General features: G+C 37.7%; 1 protein-coding gene across 28 annotated transcripts in view; it reads left to right on the plus strand.

The window, feature by feature from the left end:
- Positions 1-23,717, plus strand: part of prom1a (prominin 1a) — an 80,595-nt gene that overhangs the window by 44,257 nt on the left and 12,621 nt on the right. For 25 of the 28 annotated variants that reach the window (XR_005640424.1, XR_005640428.1, XR_005640426.1 and 22 more), the window contains 14 exons: positions 10,211-10,331; positions 10,856-10,919; positions 11,248-11,337; positions 11,773-11,796; positions 14,009-14,238; positions 14,540-14,614; positions 14,865-14,928; positions 16,015-16,174; positions 16,573-16,725; positions 17,281-17,404; positions 18,046-18,149; positions 18,959-19,043; positions 21,858-22,004; positions 23,499-23,570. Coding sequence is in view for 9 of the 28 variants with exons in the window: in XM_039813020.1 (XP_039668954.1) it covers positions 10,211-10,331; positions 10,856-10,919; positions 11,248-11,337; positions 11,773-11,796; positions 14,009-14,238; positions 14,540-14,614; positions 14,865-14,928; positions 16,015-16,174; positions 16,573-16,725; positions 17,281-17,404; positions 18,046-18,149; positions 18,959-19,043; positions 21,858-22,004; positions 23,499-23,570 (1,513 nt within the window). In the remaining 19 variants the exon portion in view is untranslated. The remainder of the gene's footprint in view (positions 1-10,210; positions 10,332-10,855; positions 10,920-11,247; positions 11,338-11,772; positions 11,797-14,008; positions 14,239-14,539; positions 14,615-14,864; positions 14,929-16,014; positions 16,175-16,572; positions 16,726-17,280; positions 17,405-18,045; positions 18,150-18,958; positions 19,044-21,857; positions 22,005-23,498; positions 23,571-23,717) is intronic. The other 3 variants (XR_005640423.1, XR_005640425.1, XR_005640427.1) reach the window with 1 other exon arrangement.

Consider the following 23,717-nt stretch of genomic DNA (forward strand, 5'->3'; position numbering starts at 1 on the left):
ATCTACAAGGGGACGCCCTAAGTGGTGTAAGATGCATACTGTACACAACGTCCCTGGCTCAATTCTGGCCTGTTTCTCAATCCTAAAATCCACCTTCATTCTTCACTACTTCACTAACTATGCAATGCAGACAGAAGTGCCAAGAAATACTCTTAAAACAGTGCAAGCAACAAAAAAAAAAACTACCATGTTAGAGGTTATGCACATGCTGAATGTTGAAGTGACCAGTGTCCCTGCCCTGCTGAGTGACCAACACACAGCAACACAGTCAGCGTTTGCCATTGAGGAAAACATTGCTTAAATGCCGAAGAGCCGTTTCACAATCGACTTCATAACCAAACTCAGGATGCAAAATGTAAAACACAAGTTTAAAGCAAAAGAGAAGCAATATGATGCAATACTTTCTAAGGGGCTGTATAGCATATTCTGAATTAAACAAGATTTCTACACACTGCCTTTGAAACCATAGTGATTTTGATCAGGCTAACAAATTCTGCCTTGAAATAGGAGCAGGTGTCTGTATGCCTTCAGGGTGTGTCTTCAGTATAATGCTATTTCCCCCATTAAATTACATATTAATAAATATACATGTCGGTAAACTCGAATTACTAATCCCATTTTAATGTCCATAGACCAGTGACTGTCTGTTACATCATATGGATACTTTTTGATTCAGATGGCACTTACCTTTGCCAAGACATGTTTTGTAATACTCCTGGTATTGCAGCTTCACCTTTTTTGAGAGGATTGTTCACATTATATATGTTGGGGGTCCTCCTGGTTTCGTTCAGTTCTGCCTTGGGCCAGTTATCATAAAACAAACTCTTTGGAAGCCAAGACTTTTGTTGTTCACTGTGTTTGAGTTTAGTTCATACACTGTTTGGGCTTTCAGGGAAAAAAGGCTCACAGTAGCTCCACTCTTATTTATGTGACAAGAGATATTAGCACAAAATTCTGCTGAATTATTAATAAGTGACCCAATTAAAGAGTAGAAACCAATGTTTTATCACTGGTCCACTTGTTATTAAACTGAAGGGATAGCACCAGGAGCTCAGCAGCCACAGCCTACAGACAAACACTTGTATACAGCTAAAGAAAAATAAATTAAGACATGTCATCTATCTGTGCCCCCACTCCTTCACGTGTAAAGTTAAAAACTCGAAAGTCCATTGGAATCACTGCCATCATTGTACTTCTTTATCTTTCTGTAATATAGTTCAAATAGCCCTTGAAAACTTAAAATAAATGATACTTCATTCAACTGTGTTTTTGATTGCAGCTCTAAGGTAGGGCTGGGCAATATATCAATATTATATCAATATTGATATATTGTAATATCCTGATATGACATAAGTGTTGTCTTTTCCTGATTTTAAAGGCTGAATTACAGTAAACTCACCAGACTGCTTTAGCTGTTCTATTATTTGCCTTTAACCACTAAGTCACTTTATCCCGTTTATCAAAAAAATCATTCAGGAAATATTTTGTGACGCACCAATTGTCAACCCTACAATATCGCCACAATATCAATATCGAGGTAGTTGGTTAAAAATATTGTGATAAAAAATTGATTTTCTTCATATTGCCCTGCTCTACTCTGAGGTAGTAACTAGTAATTGTAGTAAAAACAACCCACAGTTACCTACTAACTGCTGACACAAATACTTCACAACACAACAACACAATCTCTCTCTCACTCAGAGACAAAAACAAGCCCACAATTAGTCACTGGAGGACACACACACACACACACACACACACACCTTTGCGTTTATCGGTGTTTTTTGCCCCCAATGGTGCCTTTGGGAGGCACTGGTTATGGTTATGGTTAGGAATAAGGTTAGGGTTAGGTGCCTTGAAGGCAGCGGTCGCAGCGCTGCCTGGAAGGAGCAGTTGGGGGCAAAAACCACCATTGAGCCACCTTTGCCTCCTGTAAGACACACATCGCTCAGTTAACAGCCTCCCTAGGGAGTCATCACATGGAGGATTTTTTTTTAGGCAATTCATTAATAGTGAGATGAACATCGCTCTGTCATAACGGAAGCCACAATGACTATGAAGATGTTGCTGACTAAATGTCAACCTACATGGTTGTCCTCAGGTAGAATTAATTTCCGGTGCCAGAGCCAAGTTTTGGAGCAGTTACAGTAAAGGCAACAAAATGTAAAACAAAACTTTACTCAAGTGGGCAGCAGTGGCAAAAGTGACAGGATTCAACCAATACATTTGAAAGGTTGTATGTACAGTATATCTACAGAAGTTACAAAAAGATACAGGATGTAGGTGTAAATGATTTAGAACATCAATAGAAGAATAATATGTGTCTTAAGCTTTGAGTCTTAGGTCTGAAACCCTTTCAAAACCATTGTTGTTCTCTGAGTTCCTGAATAATTAGTATTTTGGAGATGAGGTTGTTGAATTTCCTTTAATGAACTAACTGTTCTCCACTCACTTTCTGTCCCTGTCCACAAATCATTACGTCCACGTACACACACGGTGGCTGCCCAGATACCACACAATGGCAGCTTTACAAAAAACACTGCCAAGCTAATTAACTGGAGAGGTCGTTGTCAGAATTTCCTGTGCATCCCATCATTTATTACATCTCCTGGAGAGACCTTTTCTGGTTTATAGCTGAAATCCATTTTATTTTTTACTAATTACATTTTTTCCTCCTCCTGCGGCCTTTTATGGTCTGTTGGTTCTTGTACTGTGCATGCTACAAATCAATACACAAAATAGTCTAACAGGAATTCTACATAGTGAAACTAATTGATGTGCACAGCTTGGTCAGGCTTTCTTTCAAATTTATTGGAGACATTTTTGTTACAGTAGTGATGATATGGCACATTGTTGCACAGGAAAGAGAAAAGATATGAAAAGGCAAAGCTGCAGGGCTCGGTGATGTCGTTTACAGCTGCTCTTTATCTCACGGATGACTGGCTAGGGGGGGATTTATAATTCAGAAATAGCCGCATATCTAATGAAGATAGAGATGTCTTTCTTTGTGTCACTATGTTTTAACTTTGTGGTCAGCAGGGTCAAAAATAAGCCAAAACACAACTCTCTTAAATCACTATCGGCCCAATATCAGATATCAGCATCGGATCGGTGCATTCCTATTACTGTATTAATGAAACCGAAAAATCTTGTGAATGAAAACAAAAAATTATCTTTTATGAAGAAAACAAATAATGTTAAGACTAACAAAGAATCTTTAAACTAATAAAATAAGCATTGGTTTTCATTATCATATCATTCTTTATGATAGAAACATAAATTTACCGCTACAATGCAAAGTACAATGAAATTAAAAACAATGAAAAATGGGCAGGCAGCATTAGGTCAAAAGCACAGCATGCAGTCACACCTACAGATAATTTGATCCAGCCAACCTGTAATGGATAAATGTACACACACTTGCACACAGAGGAGTGACCTTTACAAACCAGGAATTGAGCAAATGCATGTTGGACTTTTCAGCCCTTTTGTTGTAATTTACATTACATCTCAGATGTCAGCCTGCTCCCTCATAAAACTGCACGTTATGGGGTTTAGATTACCTTGTTACTCCCTACAAACCACACTGCAGTTCATATGAAAGCAGACATGATTTTGTGTGACAAGACTTTGAATGACATTGTTCACATGTGCCCAAATGAACTGATCTGTTTTACCATGTATACATATGGTTCTGTACAGGTCTGCATATTTACTACATTAAATTGTCTGTGTAGATTCTTCTAAATGGACTGTGCCAACTCCACTTTGATCATGTACACACCATTTCCCTCACATTGACTGGTATATACTGCATTCTGTGAAATTTAAACTTGAAGGAATTTTATAATTAATTTTATTTACATTTGAGCCATTGTTTCGTTGTCTTTGTGCATACACAAAGTTTTATGCATCTGGTCCCTGGGCAGTGTTTGCTTTATACTGAGCCAACTTACACTTAAAAACTTGACTTAAAAAAAGACAACACTATTAAAACCAATTGACGTGTTTCAACGAGTCTCTAACTTGGCAGAACTCCAGGTATACAGGAAAACAGACATTGAGTACTGTGAGTCCTTGTAGTTGGAGGGTTAGAGCTAAATAATGAAATGCAAATCATAGCTGATTCAATACAAAGCATAAGTTTGATTAGTCAAGGCTTTATAGAGTGCAATAAGTTGTTATTAAGTTACTGTTTACAGAGTAAATGACCTGCTCTTTGAATGTTTGAGTGTCTGGGACACAAGTTGTTTTGGACAGCTGACATTTTTTTTAAATCACACTGTTAATATTTGCTTGAAAGGTTAATTATTTTTACAACCTTAATCTATCTAGGGATGGCTTACTGAGCAGAACAAATCTGTCACCTTGTTTTTTATATCGTTGTCATGGAAAGAGTTGCCTGCCCCTCTCCTTCACAAATTACAGAACAGCCGGTAATGTTGAATTCAGTGATTTGTTTATAAACACAGATTACGGTTCTATTTGTTTGAGCCTGGGGATGTATTTGAATGATGGTCTCTAAAATCCTAAACCTGTCCTCTGCTGTAATTTATACTTTGCGTTTAGAAACTGAGATGCGTTTATACAATAGGCAAGTGCCTTGCTCAGGTGCTCAGACTGTTGCTTTAACCATTACCATTTTTGGGGATTGAAAAATAATATATAGTATAGTATAAAAATGATAAGGTCATATTTCTATTTACCTCGGTACAACTAGTGTAATGGCTAACTATGCTTCCGGTTGTTAAATGAAGTGTTACGCTGCTTTCTCTGACTGGATGTTTTAAAGTTTAATCATAAAATGCTATGTACTATAGAGGCTATGTTTTTCTCTTTTAGCCCTTTTGCAGTTTTTAAAATACTACTGTATTTTAGTGACCTTCTGTGGCTGTTTGTTCAACTCTGAGCCCTACAGGCTGTTTGGCTCAGAGTTTAGTATTCATATCATTCCTGAACTGTTTACAGTGGAATTAATGGTGTGTTGTCTTCCATCAAACTAGTGTAGCCAGTTTTTAGTTCGAACAGACAGCAACTCACACAGTGTGCTTATGAGGAGGGAAAAAACAGAGCAAAATAGCACTGTCTCACTCTGTTGTCATGCCTAGAGCAAAGACCCGGGAGTCAGAAGTATTCAGTGTCTGGTTAAATTCTTTATAGGACACATGGCTGCACTGGGAAGCCGGGTTCTGACTGTGACCTGGCAAGCTCTGAGAAGACAAATAAAACAGTGCATAAAAAGGATGCTAAAAAGGGATATAACAATGGCTAGTTGAGGGGAAAATCAGTTAAATGGAATACAAACAGGCTAACCAGAGGCTTTACTAAAGCTGGGGCTTTACTGAATAAACTTCTGGCTAAATTAAATATATCAGGGCAAATTCAATATAGCTGTTAGTTGGACTTTATACAAGTGATTTAAAAGTGGAAATATGGAATATAAAGTGGCTGAGTGGAATGAAAGACATTGGCTTTATGACATTAAACAGTGGCTAAAATGGGTTAAAATCCCATCTACTAACTTACATTATTAGATGTGTGTGATCGCCACTGGAAATGTCACTGACATTGAGAATCACAATTATTTCAACATAACAATGGCCAGAGGTAATAAAGTGCAGTATGTTTTAGAATAAAAGTCTTTGGCTCTGCATGTATGTACAGTTGGTCCTTTAATCAGCTGATTTATTGTCCCACATACAAACAAAACAAGCTGCTATGTTGTTATCAATTCTCATTCTGCTCTCATGAACTTTAAATAAAGGTCACTGAGGTCAGGCTGGCACAAAACTGACTGAAAATACCACACAATTTCCATGTTCAAAGATGTAAATCTAATCTTTTGAATAAGACCATGTCCAAACCTTTGTTGTAGGTCTAAAAATAGCATTACAATAAAAGCACTTCCTGCACTGCACTATTTTGTTAGCAATTTTGCTAACTATTTTAAAACAGCAACAGTTAAATTGTTAGCTATATTATTTGTTTTAGAATTATTACAAAGACTATATTTATTATTTTCTTATTGAGTGACAGGATAATAGAGGTACAGTTCCAGCAGTGTGAAAGCAGGGAGGGGCTGAAGGGCGACTGTCCCAGCCTCGCAACTACAATCACTCTGAATTCAGGCCATTGTTGGAGTTTGTAAAAGCTATGGAGCCACCAGACCATGTAACACTCACTACTCAGCCCACAGTAGTGGCCTAGATACTGGGGCACTGCACTAGTTTGATGCTCTTCTTCTGCTTCTGCTGTTGTGGGGTTTCCACCCTGAGGGAGAGTTTCATGTGTCATTTGGCTTTCGCTCAAACAGGAATTACAGCCCTTTTACAAATTTGCTGGAAGTAAATCGTCCTCCCACTGTGTTTGAATTGTCCCCTGTGGTCAATAAGAGACACACTATCAACAAGCAGCCATACGGCCATGCAGTCTTTGGCCACAGTTTGAGCTAGCGTGTCAGGTTAGGATGCAGCACAACAGTACTCGTTTTCACAAAATGAACAACTGACTTGCTAAATGGCTTTTTCAAGGGCAATTTTTATGTGAAAATTACTACTCAGTATTTTTGGAAACAAGGATGGTTAAGTATGCATTTTAAGCCTGAACTTCTTCTGAACTTAAATCTATTCGCTGCTGTCATGCAAAATTCAAAAAGTGCAAAAAGTCTTTTTTCTATGCATTGCATATGAAAAGCTATAGCTGAATGGACTGGAATATAACATATACACACATAACAGATATGTGATATAAAAGACAACATAAAATTTAAGGTGGAATGAAAGTGACACCGCAGGGGGGAGTGTGTCTTTATTGGCAGAGGCTGACATGTTTCCTGTTGCCTTTATTCAGACATTGTAAGCATCAGTGAGACAATGGATTTTCTCACATAAATTCACTCAACAGCAGCACTCATCTTTTTTCTATTATGCAGCTCTGAGATTCCTTGCTTGTCATCCCGGGTTTGTTGTTTGTTTGATCATTTTGTATTCCTACACAAATTTGTATTTTTTTCCCTCTTCTTTTGGTTTTATTTCCTGATTTAATTTCACCACTTCTCAAATAACAAATTTAAACTACAACCAAACAAGACCATTAAACTCAAACTAAACCAAACTTGATTCTGCTGAAGTAAGGTGGACAGTCGTGTACTACACAGCTCTTTTGGAAAGCGTTTGGCGTTTTTCTCAAAGAGTCTTTGTCTGGCTGCAGATTCCAGTGACCTTGCTGGACACTCTGGCAGGGAGAGGGAGTGAGCGAGAGACAAAGAAAAGAGAGGGAGGTGGATATAGGAGAGAGAAAGAGAGAGAAAAGAAAGGGAAAGCTAAGGGCAAAAGAGGAGACAGAGAAAGAGAAAAAAGAAGAGGGGGTGTTATAGGAAAATTAGAATAAAGCATGAGAGATAGAATAATGAGAGAGGGAAAAATAAACAGTCTGAGCAAGAGAAACAGAGAAGTAGAGGTGTAGTGAAAGAAACAGAGATGAAAACAGGCGAGTCAGAGCAGAAAGACAAATGAGAGAGGGCTGGAGAAACAGAAGAGAGGAAAGTATGGGCTTTGGCGATAAAGACACAGACCACCAGAGACAGAGAGCAAGAGAGAGAAGGTGTGTGTGTGATTGTGAATGTGTGCATGTAAAAGAGAAAGACATTTGTATAAAATTGTGTACTTGTGTGCGTGAGAGAGAGACAGAGAGAGGGCAGAGAAGTGTTTGACAAAAGGCTTTTGTTGTGGAAGTGGCCATTTTGAATCTTCTCCTGGTTCCGGATGGCTCCACTTCACTGTGTCCCAGCCTAGTTGTTTGGCCTAGTTTCTCATTAAGTCTCCACTTATACGATGACAGCGTTTACTCTGTGTCGGCCTACTCACTATTTATGGCAAACATCATTACAATTACTCCAGACGCGGCGCAGCTCGATGCCACACAGATGAAAAGAGTTTCTCTCCCGAGGGCAGCACATGGTGCTATAGCATATTTGTTCATGTGCTTATGCATATTTAAGCCTGTTAACTACAAATCGAAAACACTTTGATATGTGCACACCAATTTTCAACGACGACTGTTTTGACGTTTTTTCTTCTTTGTCCATTGAAAGATGCTCTGACAGCCAGGTTTTGACTCAGCTGCCGAACATCTACCACTTTCATAAACGAGCACCATGTCACTCTTATAAGTTTGGCTTTTTGACAAAATAACGTGGCAATGCTCTTCTGCAGCCATCTCTCAAATCTCAGATGTTGGAGTGTCTTTGAACACCAAACATAATTTTTGTTTTTTTAAATAAAATGTCCAAAATGGCAAATGCTTTATCAAGTCAGAATAATTAACACTTTAAAAAACTACTGCTGGCTAATTGTTCGCCAAGATTGATTAGGTGTGATTACTTAGCTTTCTCCAGCAAGGTTTTAGCAGCTACACATTGATTTTTATGCTGCTCTGGTATTTACAGTCAGTTTGATATGCAAAACAATTGCTGAAGTTATCAAGCACACAAGCCAAACATGTAATGACTCACGCTGTTTTATATCACTGTAAATTAAATATCTTGGACTGCTGTTTGGATAAAAGGTACAATTCAAAGACGTCACATTGGGATCTCAGTACTCAGTACGCTGCTACACATTTAATAAGGTAAGGAATATTGACTCTTAACTGTTTCCACCTCATCAGTGTACTTCATAAAAAGAGAAACCAGTAATAGTCTGCATAGGCAGTGTATGAAAACAGGGTACAATCCCTAATGTGACAGAATTCCTGCAGCATAATGCAGGTTAGATTAGATTGGATGGATAAGCAGGATTATATCCACAAAGGGAGACTTCTTCATCAGTGACTGCCGATCACAAGACTGTAAAGAAAAACTACACTCACGGAGACACACACAATATCCTTCATACGTTAACAGTAAGACTATGAAAAGGGCATAACCTCACTTTGCAAGCACTGTCGGCACATACATACATGCAAGTTGTTGTGCATACATACACAGAAACACAGATAAACAGAGACCTCTGCTGCCTTTCTATACAGTGAGTCACAACACCCTGATTCATCTCCATTGATCTAAACCTTCCCAGTAGCCTCTGAGTCAGTCATTTTGTTATTCCTTTCTGCGAGTCATCTTACATCATTCAAAAAGCGGCTTATTGCACTGAAGCGTTTCTATAAATGAGATTCACTATGTTATACAACTGAACTTTCAGAGTTTTGATGCTTCACAATCAGTCGTACAGACGTTCCTCTGACCATCTGTTCTGAAGTGAATCACCCCATTTACCGCAACCATGCTAACTTGTCTTGCACACATCCATGCAACAATAAAAACCTTAGATGCATAGTGCTAGCTGTGAGATGCTGTGCTGAAAATTCAGCTGGGATGAGAGTTAGTCATGGAAACGGCTTAATATTATGGGCTGTCTTCCCTTGATGTAGCTCAAGCTAATTAAGCCTTGTACCGAGCTACTCAGGTCCGTTTGAAGTATGCAAGAGACTCACTTTAATGGTCTGCTTTATGCAATTCTGTGTTTTCGCATTTAATCTGAACATGTTTACAACCCAGGGACCTGATTATACAGATAGGGCCTCAGAGCTTAATGAAGATACACCTACATTTACTTCTACGACTTGATTTCCAAATTACTTGAAATGTATCTTTTACCATAAAAATGCAGAAAATAAAACCAACCGCCTGCTGAACAATATTACTAGTAATCATCATCATGATTTTGTGCTACAAGTCATTTTGTATGATCGATGTGTGATTACTTTCAGCTGATGTATAATTTTGGAAAGACACATTTATATGAGGTTTACAGACTTGTGATGTACAGTACCCATTGGGTTTTATTGTGCTGTATTATACTCTATAGAAATATGCTTGACTAACTGTTATGCCATAAAAATGTTTATATCAGATTAATTTTGAAAGGGACAAATTGCATCCATGTGTTGATAATCACACAAGAACTGTACAGCTGGCTGTCAAGAACATTAAGCTAATTCTACAGGTGCACTCAGAGGAAGTTGAGAAAGAAAATGTAAAGGTAAATGTGGTGGTGCACACTGACCCCTACTGTTGATGGCATGTTATCACCCTATTCTGTAAAACGCACACCCCTGGGCTACTGTGATGACTGATGTGTGAGCAGCAGGGTCACTCAGTGGCATACGAAGACGGAAAGGTCACAGCGTTTTGTGTTTGTCATTTGTTTAGGATCGGAGTGCTGTGTGCATATGCTGCCAATCAAAACCTGAGCTCTCAGGTGAAGAACATACGGAGATTGGTCAACAGCAACATGAGGGACCTGCACACCTTCGCTAATGATACACCAATGGTGAGACAGATGGGTGAACATTATCACTCTGCTTTGTGTCCTTAAGCTCCAACACAATATTAAACCATGTTATCAAAGTAGAAACTGAGAAAAATTGTATTATATGCTGTCAATGCAAACTTAATCATTACATTCTCGAACAATACTACAAATTAAATTCAATAATAAAACTTTAAATTGAACAGCAATTACTTTGCTGCTTGTGTTAAAGAACAGCTACTAGTAACGGAAATGTTAGCTAGCGTAATAGTTTGGGTAAAGCATGGAATAAAGGTTCAGTCATGGTTAAATGAAAAGCTAAACATTTCAAACTCACTCAACTGAGATATAGCCTTCAAATTTTGTGCACGTGCCAGTAACAAATTTGCTTTTTAAACATTATATGTTTATGATAACGTTTTTATATTTTCTGAATTTCCTTTTGACAAATAAGATTGAACTGTGCTATACTTCAGAGTGCTCGTTGGTGTCTATGAGTCTGACGAGACTAATAAACTATGCTCTGTTGTGTTTCCTGTTTGCAGCAAATTGATTACCTAATATCCCAATATGCCACAGCCAAGAACAAAGTCATCTATGACCTAGATAGTAAGTAGACCTCCTCTGTGCCTTTGATAGTAAAGTAAGTGGACAGAAATGATTCCCTGAGTTCTTGCTATTGGTCATATATCATGCTTATTATCTAAATTCACTGTGTCTACTTTCCTTCACTTGTTTTTACAAAGGATTTGTGAAAAAACTAGGTCTAGAAAGCTACAGCTTTGACTGTTATACAGGATCCCTTGAGTATTCATCCTACTTTTGTTGAAGTACTGCAGGCAGCTCTTTTTCTGAAAGTTAACACCTGCAAAAGCAGCAAACATAATGAAGAAAGGGACTGCTTTCGTCTGTTGATCTGATGCTGCGTTCTCTACAGATATAGGTCCATTATTAGGTGGAAGGATACACGATCAGTTGGATAAGGAGGTCCATCCTGCCTTGGACAGAGTGCTCAATATGGCTGGAGGTACATCTGCATATTTTTCATTTCCTCTTGAGTTGCGATATGATCAGGTTATTGTAAGCTGCAAGTTACCGGATGCAGGCTACAGCTGCACCACAAAATATTATGTAAGTCATTAAGTAACCTATAGAATCCTGCCTTACTTACAAATATTGTTATTTAAAGAATAAGATATTCACACTTCAGAACAAAGTTGAATTATAACCCCATTATCACATTTTTACGTATGTTGTAATATCATTTTAGAACTCTTATCGAAGATTAAATCACTTGTTAGGGTTGACATATTCTGCCTTAAAAATAAGCTTCAGAAATGTTTTTTTGGAATCTAATTTCAATATTGTTTTTCTTGAAGGTCAGTGAGTTAATTAAAGATGTAACTTGTAATTATTATTCAGATTATTTTTTAACCTTTATATTTCATGCTTTTTTATGAAGTGAAAATCGAGAGAGCCATCAAAGGTAACAGTAACTCAGTAACTGGACAATGACCCACAATCCCTTGACCCCTGACCTTGTGAACTTTGACACCGGTGTTGCTCCCGTGATTTGTTCCCTTGTGATCTTTCATGAGCACTTGGACCTATCCGAGCATCTTAAATGAACAGCAACCAATTAATATATTAAAACTGCAGTATGCAAAATCTGACTCTGGTGACCACAAATAGCAGATAATGTCTGATGAACTTCACAATCCAGAAATGATATAAAGTGATGTCAGCTAAGTGACACTTCTTAAATTTAAAGATAAGGTTCTGCCGTCTGCTAGCTTGGTTTGGCCCCAGTGTTTAGTTGCAAACTTTAAGGAGAAATGTTTTCTTAAGGTCAAATTCACCACCTGCAGAATGCACAGGTGGTTTTGCTACTAGTGCTGTCACCAGATTAACAGTTTTTATGGGCAAACAGAATAAATCTGTGAGTTCTGCCATTTACATACCTAAACAGATATTATTCCCTTTCCATAAAAATTCTTGCCTAGTGCAGTTTTAAGTTAATGGCATCACCAGATCTTGCCAAAAACCCAACACAACATCAACCTACACCTGGACATCTCCCTTTTTTCCCCAATTGTGTTCCCCCACTGTGAAGTGAGCATTAAAAGTTGTGTTTGTGTTACCAGTCCTATTACTTTAACCATTTTTTTTCTAAGTAAAGCATACTCCGATGTCAATTAATCAACCATTTGAATATTAAACTATAAAAGTATTATTTTATTGAGTTACTTTATGTGTTACAACAAGCAGTTGTATATGGATGTTTGTTTTCACAACATGGAATATACAGGCTTGTAGCACAACAGAAACAAAGATGAAATAGCCGTCAGCAAGCATTCCGACAGTTCAGTTGGTAAAAGGCTGGACCACAGATCACTATGTGAATACAGTTTGTGTTTTTAATGTTTGTGTATTATTGTGTTCCTACTGGGGCTGAGCCGTGCAATCAGAAGATCTTAGTATCCGGTACAAATACTGTATTTAATCAGATGTGAATGCTAAGGATACAGAAGATTCATATTTGGAAAAAACAGTATGCTTTTAGCATATAGCATCCATCTGTGTTGTCACTCCCTCCAGTACAGCTAAACATTTAGCTATGTGATAGTAAATACACTGTTTCCTCTCCTACACTCTTGCATATTTTATACCAATGTTCAAGGATGCCAGTGTTTTTGCATTCTTCATCCTGTTTAATTTTAAAAGTCTGCTGCCAGCTACTCTGTGATCGTTAACTAACACTGGCTGTTGTTTGTGATGCACTGAATTGCTGGGGAAAGAGTTAGTTACTAACAGCAACCATTTTTAATTGAAGAAGCTAACAAATTCACATTACTCATAGGATTCCTGTTTGGTTATTGTTCACCGAAAGCTGTTGGCTGGCAGTCAAAAGTCCAATTTTAGATGCAGGAGATTCACACGAGCATGTGAACTCACCATTGACACACACCAAATGCCAAACTCAATAACAAACACCAGGGCTTGGATCTGAAACTCCATATGATGTCCTCAACTCAGGCTTAGTCCTTACAATGACTCCATACTTTGTGTCCTCTAGGAGTCTGTGCTTTTGTGTAAGATGAGCCGATATTAAACAGACTTTTGCTGTCCATTTGCTGTGTATGTTGATATTAAAAGCCACTTTTATACTAGCCACTAAATCTGTTAAATTGGTAAAAGAAAAAGTTATTTGAAAAATGTTTACAGTACAGTATGTCCCAGAAACATTGACAAAAAAAGTTATTTTACGGTTCTGAATATAAGAGTACATTTGTACGTTTCCTGTTAACAATTCCACACAATTTCCTAGAACAGAACTAAAAGAATTATTTAAAATATTCATTATTCTTTGAGTCATCTTGCAGCCGAGCTAAGCAGTCTGGGACTCATGGGGGAAAAAAGCCTTTCCTGACAACTTATTCAATTTAAAATTTTACCTCAAAATATAGGTTAGCTAATGAGAAAGGTTTATTTGTTTACAATGTAGTCGAGTAGGTAAGACACTCTTAACAACTGCCCCTCGTTAACAGCTCTCACTCCATTGTTCTACTTTTCACTTTTTTGGAGGGAAAATAATGTTAGGAAAGTCCATTGTTTTGATCAGCCTTCACATCCTGGTTTTCCCCACATAACAGCAACACAATCCACGTCCAATCTCATTTATTTGTCTTTTATTTCAGCCATGCGAGAAACCAAGGAGGCCCTGGAGAACGTTAATGCTGGTCTAGAGGTCCTGCAGGTAGGAACAGGGAAACTCAACTTCAACCTGAGCCTGGTCCGGACCAGTATCAACCGCACCCTCAACGACCCGGGCTGTCATGACGAGGAGTCAGACGCCACCTCTGCCCAGCTGTGCCGCAACATACGCCAGTCTCTGTTCCAGCTGCAGATCAGCGCCAATTTCACACGGGTACAAAACACAATGCAAATTTCACTTTTTACTTAAGTTCTCTTGCACATTTCCAACTTGTTTACCATGTTCCTGCTGAACTATTGCAATTTAGCTTCTTTCCAAAGACAACGTTTTCAACCATTTATCTGATAACTTAGTAATAAGTGCAAAATCTTGGAAATAGTGTCTCAATACACTGTTTTGGTATTAATGCATGTTAGTAAAGGTACAGGGATCACTGAATGTCAAGGATTGTTGAATTTTGATAATGTATCAGTGTGTATGTATACTGTAGCTGTACTGTCTGTTTATATTTTAGTTACCATACGTGAATGCTCAGCTGGAAAAGGTGAACCATGTCATGAAAACGGACCTCAGTGCTATCGTCCAGAGGGTGAGCCTGGACCATAAATCTTCTTACACTGTTGCCAGTCTGTAATGTCAGTGGATCTCTGGGAGTTATTTAATGTGGTAGTGGCACCAATTTCCCTCTACTTATGGTCTACTTGTGCTTCAGTTAGTGATTTCCAACATTTTACAGAATGCCTTTGAATTTTCATTTTGTTCAAATAAAAAAAATCCTCAGACAACAAAATTGACTAAGAAACTCCATGTTCCAACACGTTTTCCTTTTCTTCTCACAGGGCTACTCTTCTTTAAACAACACGCCACATACAGTGATTGAACAGACCAGAAGTGTTGTGGAGAGTAAGTGACATTTTGCACTTTTAAAAAACAAATTCCTTACACTTTCTTATGTAAATAATTCCACTCTGTACTTGTAAATAATTCCTGCTGCGTGTACTACACTAACTGATTACATGAACCCCTACTCTAAGCCAAATTCGGTATATTTTAAAGTGCTCATATTATGCTCATTTTCAGGTTCATAATTGTATTTAGAGGTTGTACCAGAATAGGTTTATGTGGTTTTAATTTTTAGAAAACACCATATATTTGTACTGTGTGTTGAGCTCTCTGTTTTAGCTACAGAGTGAGGCATCTCACTTCTGTACCATCTTTGTTGGGAGTCGCACATGCGCAGTAAGTATTGCTAGCTAGTCAGTTGCAGAGTATGAGGGCGTGCCATGCTAGCAGCTAGGCGAGCATTATAACGTGTGTTACAAAGTGACGCACGTTCGTCACGGAAGTAAAGGCTGGACTACAATAGAGCTGTTTGGAGCAGTTTGTGAACAGTGTCACCCCGTTCTCACCCGTACGCCCACCCACGACCCTTTCCTAAACCCAACCGTCCCGACCAAGCGCGTCAAAAGGGACGGCAATAGTGGCGACCAAGCACGTTTACATGATACGCTAAAGGAGACTTTTAACGTCAATAAGAACGAGAAAGGCTCCTGACCGAACATCCTTATTTTACGAGTTGGGTGTGAGAATGTGTTGACAGTGTTTCCTGTTGGAGATGGTAAGTCCCTTTGGGGTGGACTTCACTTTGTAAACCTATAACGTGCATAAAAAATATATATAAAACAATAAAGGAAAGGGAAAAAGCCAAAAAGCATAATATAAGCACTTTAAGTTTCAACCTGCACTTAGAAAACAGTGTAAAAATGATATCCGACTTTATTTATAACGTTGCCATCTTTCAGTGGGGAATCATTTAATATTAACCAATCAGAAACCAGACAAACCATAGAACATGAGCTTGTTTCTGGGTATTGAATTGAAGTTTTACTCTGTGCAACTGTCATTTTTATTTTTTTTTTATTTATCCAGTATCTTTACACAGGCCATTTATTAAAACTGATGGAATTGATTGATGGATCTGTCTCTCAGGTGTACAGAGTTTGGTGGACGACATTGGCAAAAACATCAGCAGCTATTCCAAGGTATTCCCTGTGCAGAGTTCCCTGTCCAACTTCACTATCTTCATTAGCCATGCCCATGCCAAGATTGAGGACTACTACCCTGAAATTGACAGAATGGACTTCTACAGGTAAACTGGCCTCCAATAATACCTATCAACTCTAAGGGAGAAAAAAGAAAATATACCTTTAAACTGTAAAAAGTGTAAATGCTGTAAAGTGGGCACTGTCTCAATGCTGTCACAAGCTACTGTAAAAGCAATGTGTGCTGTATAAACTTGCACTAATATTTAGCATTTATGAAATATTCATTTCACTTCTACATTCATTCAGTTTAAAATACAGTGCGGTAAAGGGAAAGCTAAGCTGATATACAGTATTAGTTGTTTTAAAACTTTGTATTACATTTTTCTTTTACCCCATTTAGCATAGGTGCTCTTTTATAATGAGTAAGCAGATGGGGATCACTGTCTTGCTCAAAGACACTTTAGCTGTGTTTTAACAGTTTAGCTTTGCCTGCTGATTACAGGTGGATTGGCTGTATTGCTCTTTGCTGCATGGTGGTCCTGGTCCTGGCCTTTAACTACCTGGGCCTGCTGTGTGGCACCCTGGGATACGACAAGCACGCCTCACCTACGACACGAGGCTGCATCTCCAACACAGGAGGAACGATGCTCGTGGCGTGAGTCAACCGCCCACATGACAGGCTCTGTCAGTTTCAAGATTTTAAATTGATGGTGTTGCCATGAAAAAAGGTTTTCAAGTCAATTTGATGATGGCTCGGTACACATTACTAGTAGTATTTTTAGTGCTACTTGTTCAAGTGCTAGTAGTCCTCCTGAAATAACGGCAACTATTACTTCTACTAAAACTGCCACAACTACTGCTAGACTATTAACTGTACATGCTACATTCTAAAAGGTAAATATTTGTTTGCAAAACAAAACATTGTATACACAGTATAGTTTCCCACAAAATGAAATAGCTTTCCACAAGTTGAAAACTTATACAAGAAGCAACAACTTTTGATCATTTGAAAAAAAACTTAATTTCTTTGACTTTCCCCCAATGGATTTATAATATCCAGATTTTTGTCTTCTGTTATATCTAATTTAAGATGCTGGTCTAAAGCAAACTGCTCTTTTTAATTCCCCTCGTCCTCACCTCCAATACACCTCCAACTCTTATTGTTCTGTACTTTATCTGTACCTGAGGGCCTGTCTGTCTTCCTCCATAGCGGCGTTGGATTTAGCATCATCTTCTCCTGGGTGCTGATGGGAGTTGTGACCACCATCTTCCTGGCTGGAGGAAACATGGAGAAACTTGTTTGTGATCCCTTCCACACCAAAGAAGTCTTCAAGGCAAGTAATGAGTCCCCCCTAAATATAACAACAACAAAAAACAGGAGGAAAATATAAAGTACATCTCAAGTAGTAACTTGATTTACATTTCATACAGAAACTTTGTTTGATTGTTCCTTGGACTTTACCTACATCAGTCCATAACATTCTTATACCTAAACCCAAAACGTTGCTCCCAGTTGTGAGTGGCATGCTGTTGTTTGCATTAAGTCTGAATCTGGCTGCACTTAAGCCATCCATAATGTAGAAAACCTAATTTTGTCTCAAATTTATAAAGCAAAGATAAAAATTAGACAATTAGATACAGTTTGTCTTTTTAAACAAGTGAAATAAGCTGTAATTTTATTTGATGCATGGGGTATCGGTACTCTTAACTTGTTTGATTTTATTACTGAACAATGAATTACAGAAGTTTTCGGAATGAAAATACTTGCAGCATTTTCTCCCGTGCCTCTATGTGTCCATCCCTCCCTTTTTTGCTGTCTCGGTTCAGAAAATGTGATGAAGGGAACAGCATGGCCCGTCTTCTGCAAACAGAATATTGCATGGAATATACTCAGTATTCACTAGGATAGGATCCCATTTGTTTCCCATTCGAATGATAAATCACACATCCCCTTTCTGGCTGTCTGATCCTCCAGGTTGTGGACACCCCATATCTGGTCAACCCAGATTGGAGGAACTTCATCCCTGGCTACATGTACAACGACTCCGACCTAGAGCTGACGGCAGAGAGCTTGTACAGGCAAAGAGAAAACTATTTTTTATGTATTTAGGTGACAGTGTTACATCTGCCAGCCCCCTTTCAGAGCAATGCTTTGGTGATGACGGCCTACTCCACACTGTCTTATCTGCATGACATATTTAGGTTTGGTTACAAAACTGAATGGACAAGCCACTTATTCAATTATAGGCTGTATAATTACTGGATGATGTCGTTTTTTACATTTTGCTTAATGTTTTGTTTTGGCACAGGCGTTGGGTTGGGAAACAGTCATGCAACTGAATGTTTAATTTCCATTGATGGGGATGCAAATGAGAGAGAGTTTCTATTAACCTTGAGAAGCTAATTAGCATTATTTGTATACACTATCTGAGCTGCTTTTCCTCAGCCTCTTTCTCAGTGGTTGCATCAGCTTTCATCATCTCCTTCCAGCGAGAAGCCGCATATCATCTGTAACTGGGATAGCAGAGCTGCACATTATATTTCCAAATAGAGCAATGTTGCTTCAACAGGTCTTTGCCCATTAATAAGCAATCAGTGCATTTTGTGAGTCTATCTGGTATGTAGTTGCCTAAATGCTGTAAATGTTATCATGGAACATTCATCTTTGACATATTAGAAAATAGTCCAGGCTTTTGAGGAAAATCACACTGTTTTCTATCAGGGAACATGTCAGTGTGTCATTGTACTTCCAGTCAATTTCACTTGATGGCAGCAAATATTTACACTCTGACACTTTTAAGTTGACATTTCCTCTCCGTTTTTTTTTTTTTTTTTTTTTTTTTTGTTATATATATGTGTGTATATGTTTGTATGTGTGTCCCTCTTAGTACTTGCAAAGAGAACAAAGGCATCTACTCAGCAATGCGTCTGGACAAAGTCTTCAACATCTCCTTGTTCCTGAACACTACAGTGGTCAGTAAACTCAAGACACACCATAAGTTGCATTCTTTCATACAATATGTTGCAGGGACTAACTGTGGGTGTTTGTATTGATTTTTCCTTTATACAGGATTGATATTAGACTAGGGCATGGTGCTATCATTTAACTAAAAAGGTGTTAAAGTCACAAATAACTCCCTAAATTCTGATGCCACTTGTGTCAAAGCCAAATGTTCAGACAATATACTTTTCAATACAATTATGTGTTTTAAAAAAAAAAACACATAGTAAGGGAGCTCTGTGTGGTACTTATGCTGTTTTCTAGGAATTAATGTATGCTAATTTTTATTTAAATTACACTCTGTAGTATTCTTCATAAAATACTATTATGGGCTGTTAATATACAATAAATCAATGCACTGTACTACATGATCAAACCAGATTCCTTTAGTATGCATGTAGCTCTATGAGTTAACAGTGACGGAGCATCTAATTAGCATTACCTAATGATTTCTTTGCTGCCAAAACAAAGTCTGTGCGGACGGCCGATAGCTTTAACATGCCTTGGCCATTACCTCAGTGTATGCCTGAAACATTACAATGATGTAAGTTTTTATTTCTTCTTAGCCCTGAGCCAGCGACTCCTGCCTGCCTAAGACATTCAGTATTTGCCTGCCAGTTGGCAAGATTGTCTTGGCTCCTTCAAGCCAACAGCTGATATGTCCCATGCTTCATCTGTTTCTGCATGTTGGTCATTTGTCTTCATTTAGTGCCTGTACATATTTTATAAGTTTCCAAAAGTGTGACACCCTACCTGACATAATTTCAGCAAAAACGACTACGGGTCAGTTATTTTATCACTATAATTTCAAATCTGATGAGGCTACCTTAAAACATACAAAATTAAATGGACAGTTTTGTTTTCAAATTGTGAATAATGCCTTGCCTATTCTACATCGAAAAGTCCCCTTAGTCTAAGTAACAACATACATTTTATTCCCATGGTGAAATATGGTTCTCTATCAGGTCACTGATGGCCTAATTCTTACATTGCAATTAACCTGTGATTCAAGTCGGTCACTCAAAAACAGTGCATCATCTTGATTGTACTGTAGTGTCATTAACATAACATTTTCATCAGACCCACAACAGCATCATTCTTAGGCTTTGGGGGAATTATAAATCAAAACACATATACATCATCTAACAGTGACGTTACTCCCCAGAAATTCAGAAATTTCCAACGCCTTGGTAGGATAACGTTACATACTCAATGAGTAATTCCTTTTGCCCATTTATGATGTATTTCTGATCTGGGGTCCAAGTTTAGACAGTTTTTACCAATCCATGGGCTGGGACAGGGGTGTCTTTGTAGAAGTGAAATAGGACACATCACCTACGAAGAAAATGCCATATTAGGTTCATAATAATTTAGACTAAAATTGCTCCAGAATAAACTTCCAATTCCTGTCAGTATCAAATTCCAATTGTATTTGTTGACAGCCCCCTCACAACAGTTTTAGCTAGTTATCTCTACCACAACAACATCTGCAGAGTAGCTAGAGGTTAACGTTACCAGCCTTTAGCTAGCTATCAGTTTTTAGCTGTGTTAGTTTACGGCTAATGTTGTGCTAGTTTATCAGCTAACCGACTTTTCCTAAATCATGTTTCATAACGTTATACGCTAAACTAGCTTGTTACATTTTACGTTACTACTACATTATAACATCTTTTGTGATTATATTTCACATGACTGTCAAAACATAACTTGACCATTCATCTCAATATTACATTTAATGATTTTACTAATAATAATTAACTTACTACAACCATTGAGCACACTTGATAAATTAAATAAAGTCGCACGACACATTAAAAGCGACTGCGTCGTAGCGCTTTAAATTGATTGGTTCTTCGGGGCAGCAGCGAGGCCATTGGTTAGGGTTTATCCAATCAGATTTCTTGCAGTCATCTTGTGGCCTAGATCTGTAAGTGGCACTGAGTAAAATAGTTCTCATTAGTTGTTATTAGTAATAACGATTTTATTTGCACGAAATAAGCTTCAATCTCCGGATTTATAAATTTTTTATTTAGATATAAAACCATCAATTCAGTGTTACCAATAAAGCATTATGCTTCAAAATACTGTAATTGGATTTTTTTACTTGCTTGAAAAACTATTTGTATACTCAGTAGGCTACAATACTTATATTGTTTATTCTTGGGGAAAATCCAACCCATTTGGAAACAAACAAATTTTATTATAAAACTTTATTGTCAAAATTTTTTGTTTTGTTCTCTTAATACTGCCACAAAAAAGGCAAACAAGCTAAAAGTTTTATATAATTATTGACACATAAATTTTTTGTCATTGTAGAAATGTTGTTTCATGTCTGCCCAGCGGGAACACAGATTGTGTGCAGAAATGCAATAATAGGGACTGCAATTTACAGTAAAAACAAGGAGAAACTTTCCACACAAACAACATTAAGAAACACCATTCTAGTGGGATATGTTAACTTCCATCCAAACCACATCTTTAAGATCTTGGCCATCCTAGGGCCAGCATTTGTTATGCATTTTTGTTTCCCTTTCATTATGTTAACGTTTATGTATTCTTACAGTAATTCCACCGTACACAGACCTAAACTGTGATCAATAACCAAGCTTTACTAACAGAAATACATAGAGGTGGAAACCTTGGTGAGTGATGTTTGATATAGGGTAAGGGACAATTTGAAAATCAACACAAAATGTAAAAATGTAACATTTACCTTTAAAGCTTTAATAATATGTGTATATATCAAGCATCTTATCAAAGCCACTGCTGTATTTTTGTGTTTACAGTTTACTAAGGATGTGGTGAGTCATCTGGACAGTGTTAAGATCGATCTCAGGGGAATAATCCTGTTAGAGACAGAGGGGAAGCAGAACCTTCTGGATTTCTCTGAAGCAGGGCTGTCAGAAATCAACTATGCAGACTACCTGGAAGAGGTGACACACACATATTACATTACATAACCATTTACTACTTACTTTTGGCATGTGTATATTTTGGATTTACAGTTACTGTTCACTGGTTTACCGGTTTACATTTCTGGCATTGTGTACATTTGTTTTTTGCACCTTATCTTTATTGTTTATTTTTTGTTTTATTTACACTCAATATATTTGCACTTTTCTACTTTGTACAGCAACTTCTGAACAACAATTACCCTCGGGATAAATAAAGTTCTACCTTATCTATTCTGAAACAAACTGAGCAGACCCATAAGTATGTAGGGATACACAAACAATAAAAATGTGCACGAATAAAAATAAACTTAAAGGGTCAAGCAGGCACACACACACACACACATTCGGGAACAGAATGAATGAGCTGAAAACACACACAAAAAACAAGAACAAATACATACTCACGGTAGATGAATATGATCTGACTGAATATTTCAAAATAAAGGTCAAATTATTCTTTGTGATACTAGATTGCGGTATGTGGTTGTATGACATCAGTTTATTTGAGTTAGCTCTTTACAAATACCAGTTTATTTGTAAAATAGTGTAAACATTGATAATAGATTAGTCTATACATATACCAATATTATTGTATTACAGTTTAATGGTATGTTACAAACCATAGCTTGATTAAACAGTCGCCTCCTTGGCTGTCAGTTAACATATAGCAGGCAGCCATGCTTTACCTAACAGGAGCTGAGACGTGACACTGTACACTGGGTTCTGTTGGAGATCACTGAAGCCTGATTACCCAAAAGTATTCTTGCTAAGGCAAAGAGTGTGGAGGAAAAAGCCAGGACTTGGCATTCTCTGTCCTCTCCCAACACTACCTGTCAGGTTCGCTTAGATTTATTTCCAAGAGAGAGAGAGAGAGAGAGAGAGAGAGAGAGAGAGAAAAAAAACTTTATGGACTCCAGTCAAGTGTACCACCTGTCCTGGCTGATACACAACTCACTCTCCGAAAGTCAGGATGAGAGGTTTTCTCTCCAACAAAAGTTACAAACGTAAATAAAAGTATAAACATTAGAGCCATTCAGCATCCATATTCTGCAGGTTTCCAACCACTTAATTTAATTTACAATAACATCTGCAGTGAAAACACTGATTTGATCTTGGGCATGAATTAAAAGAGTTCCATCTACTTGGTAGCTTTACATACAGTTTAAAGAGGGGTTGTGTTTCTTTGTTATTTAGATATTACATATTGTTATTGATGTGATTTTAAAATGTAATGCTGTCCTACTGAGGTTTGTTTAATATAGCAGCTCAGTCTTATTTACGTCTAGCATCTTTATTCATTATTATCTAGTGGGATTTTAAGATGTCTACTAACAAAAACAACACAATCAACAACAAAAAAAGAAAACGCTTTATAATTATGTGGCTAATAATGGACGGTTAACCTAAGTACTTTTCCCCAAACATTACTAAGAGAACATGTTTACATGATTTTTTGCTTTTGCTTATCTTCAGGTCAACAAAGGGGTCACTATGATTGACCTGCTCACATTCGCCAGAGAGCTGGAGGCCCAGACTGACCTCATGGTAAGAACACATTGGTGCTGTTCTGGCTGATATACAAACATCCACAGTGTAGCCTTAGTTCACAGGCACATCATTTGATTCACGTATTGATTTACAATGCCATGGGAGCACTTTGGTTGGATTTGGTTGTCTTCAGTCTCCAAGCCC

This window comes from Perca fluviatilis, chromosome 10 (assembly GCF_010015445.1).
Source record: "Perca fluviatilis chromosome 10, GENO_Pfluv_1.0, whole genome shotgun sequence".
NCBI classification, from domain to species: domain Eukaryota; kingdom Metazoa; phylum Chordata; class Actinopteri; order Perciformes; family Percidae; genus Perca; species Perca fluviatilis.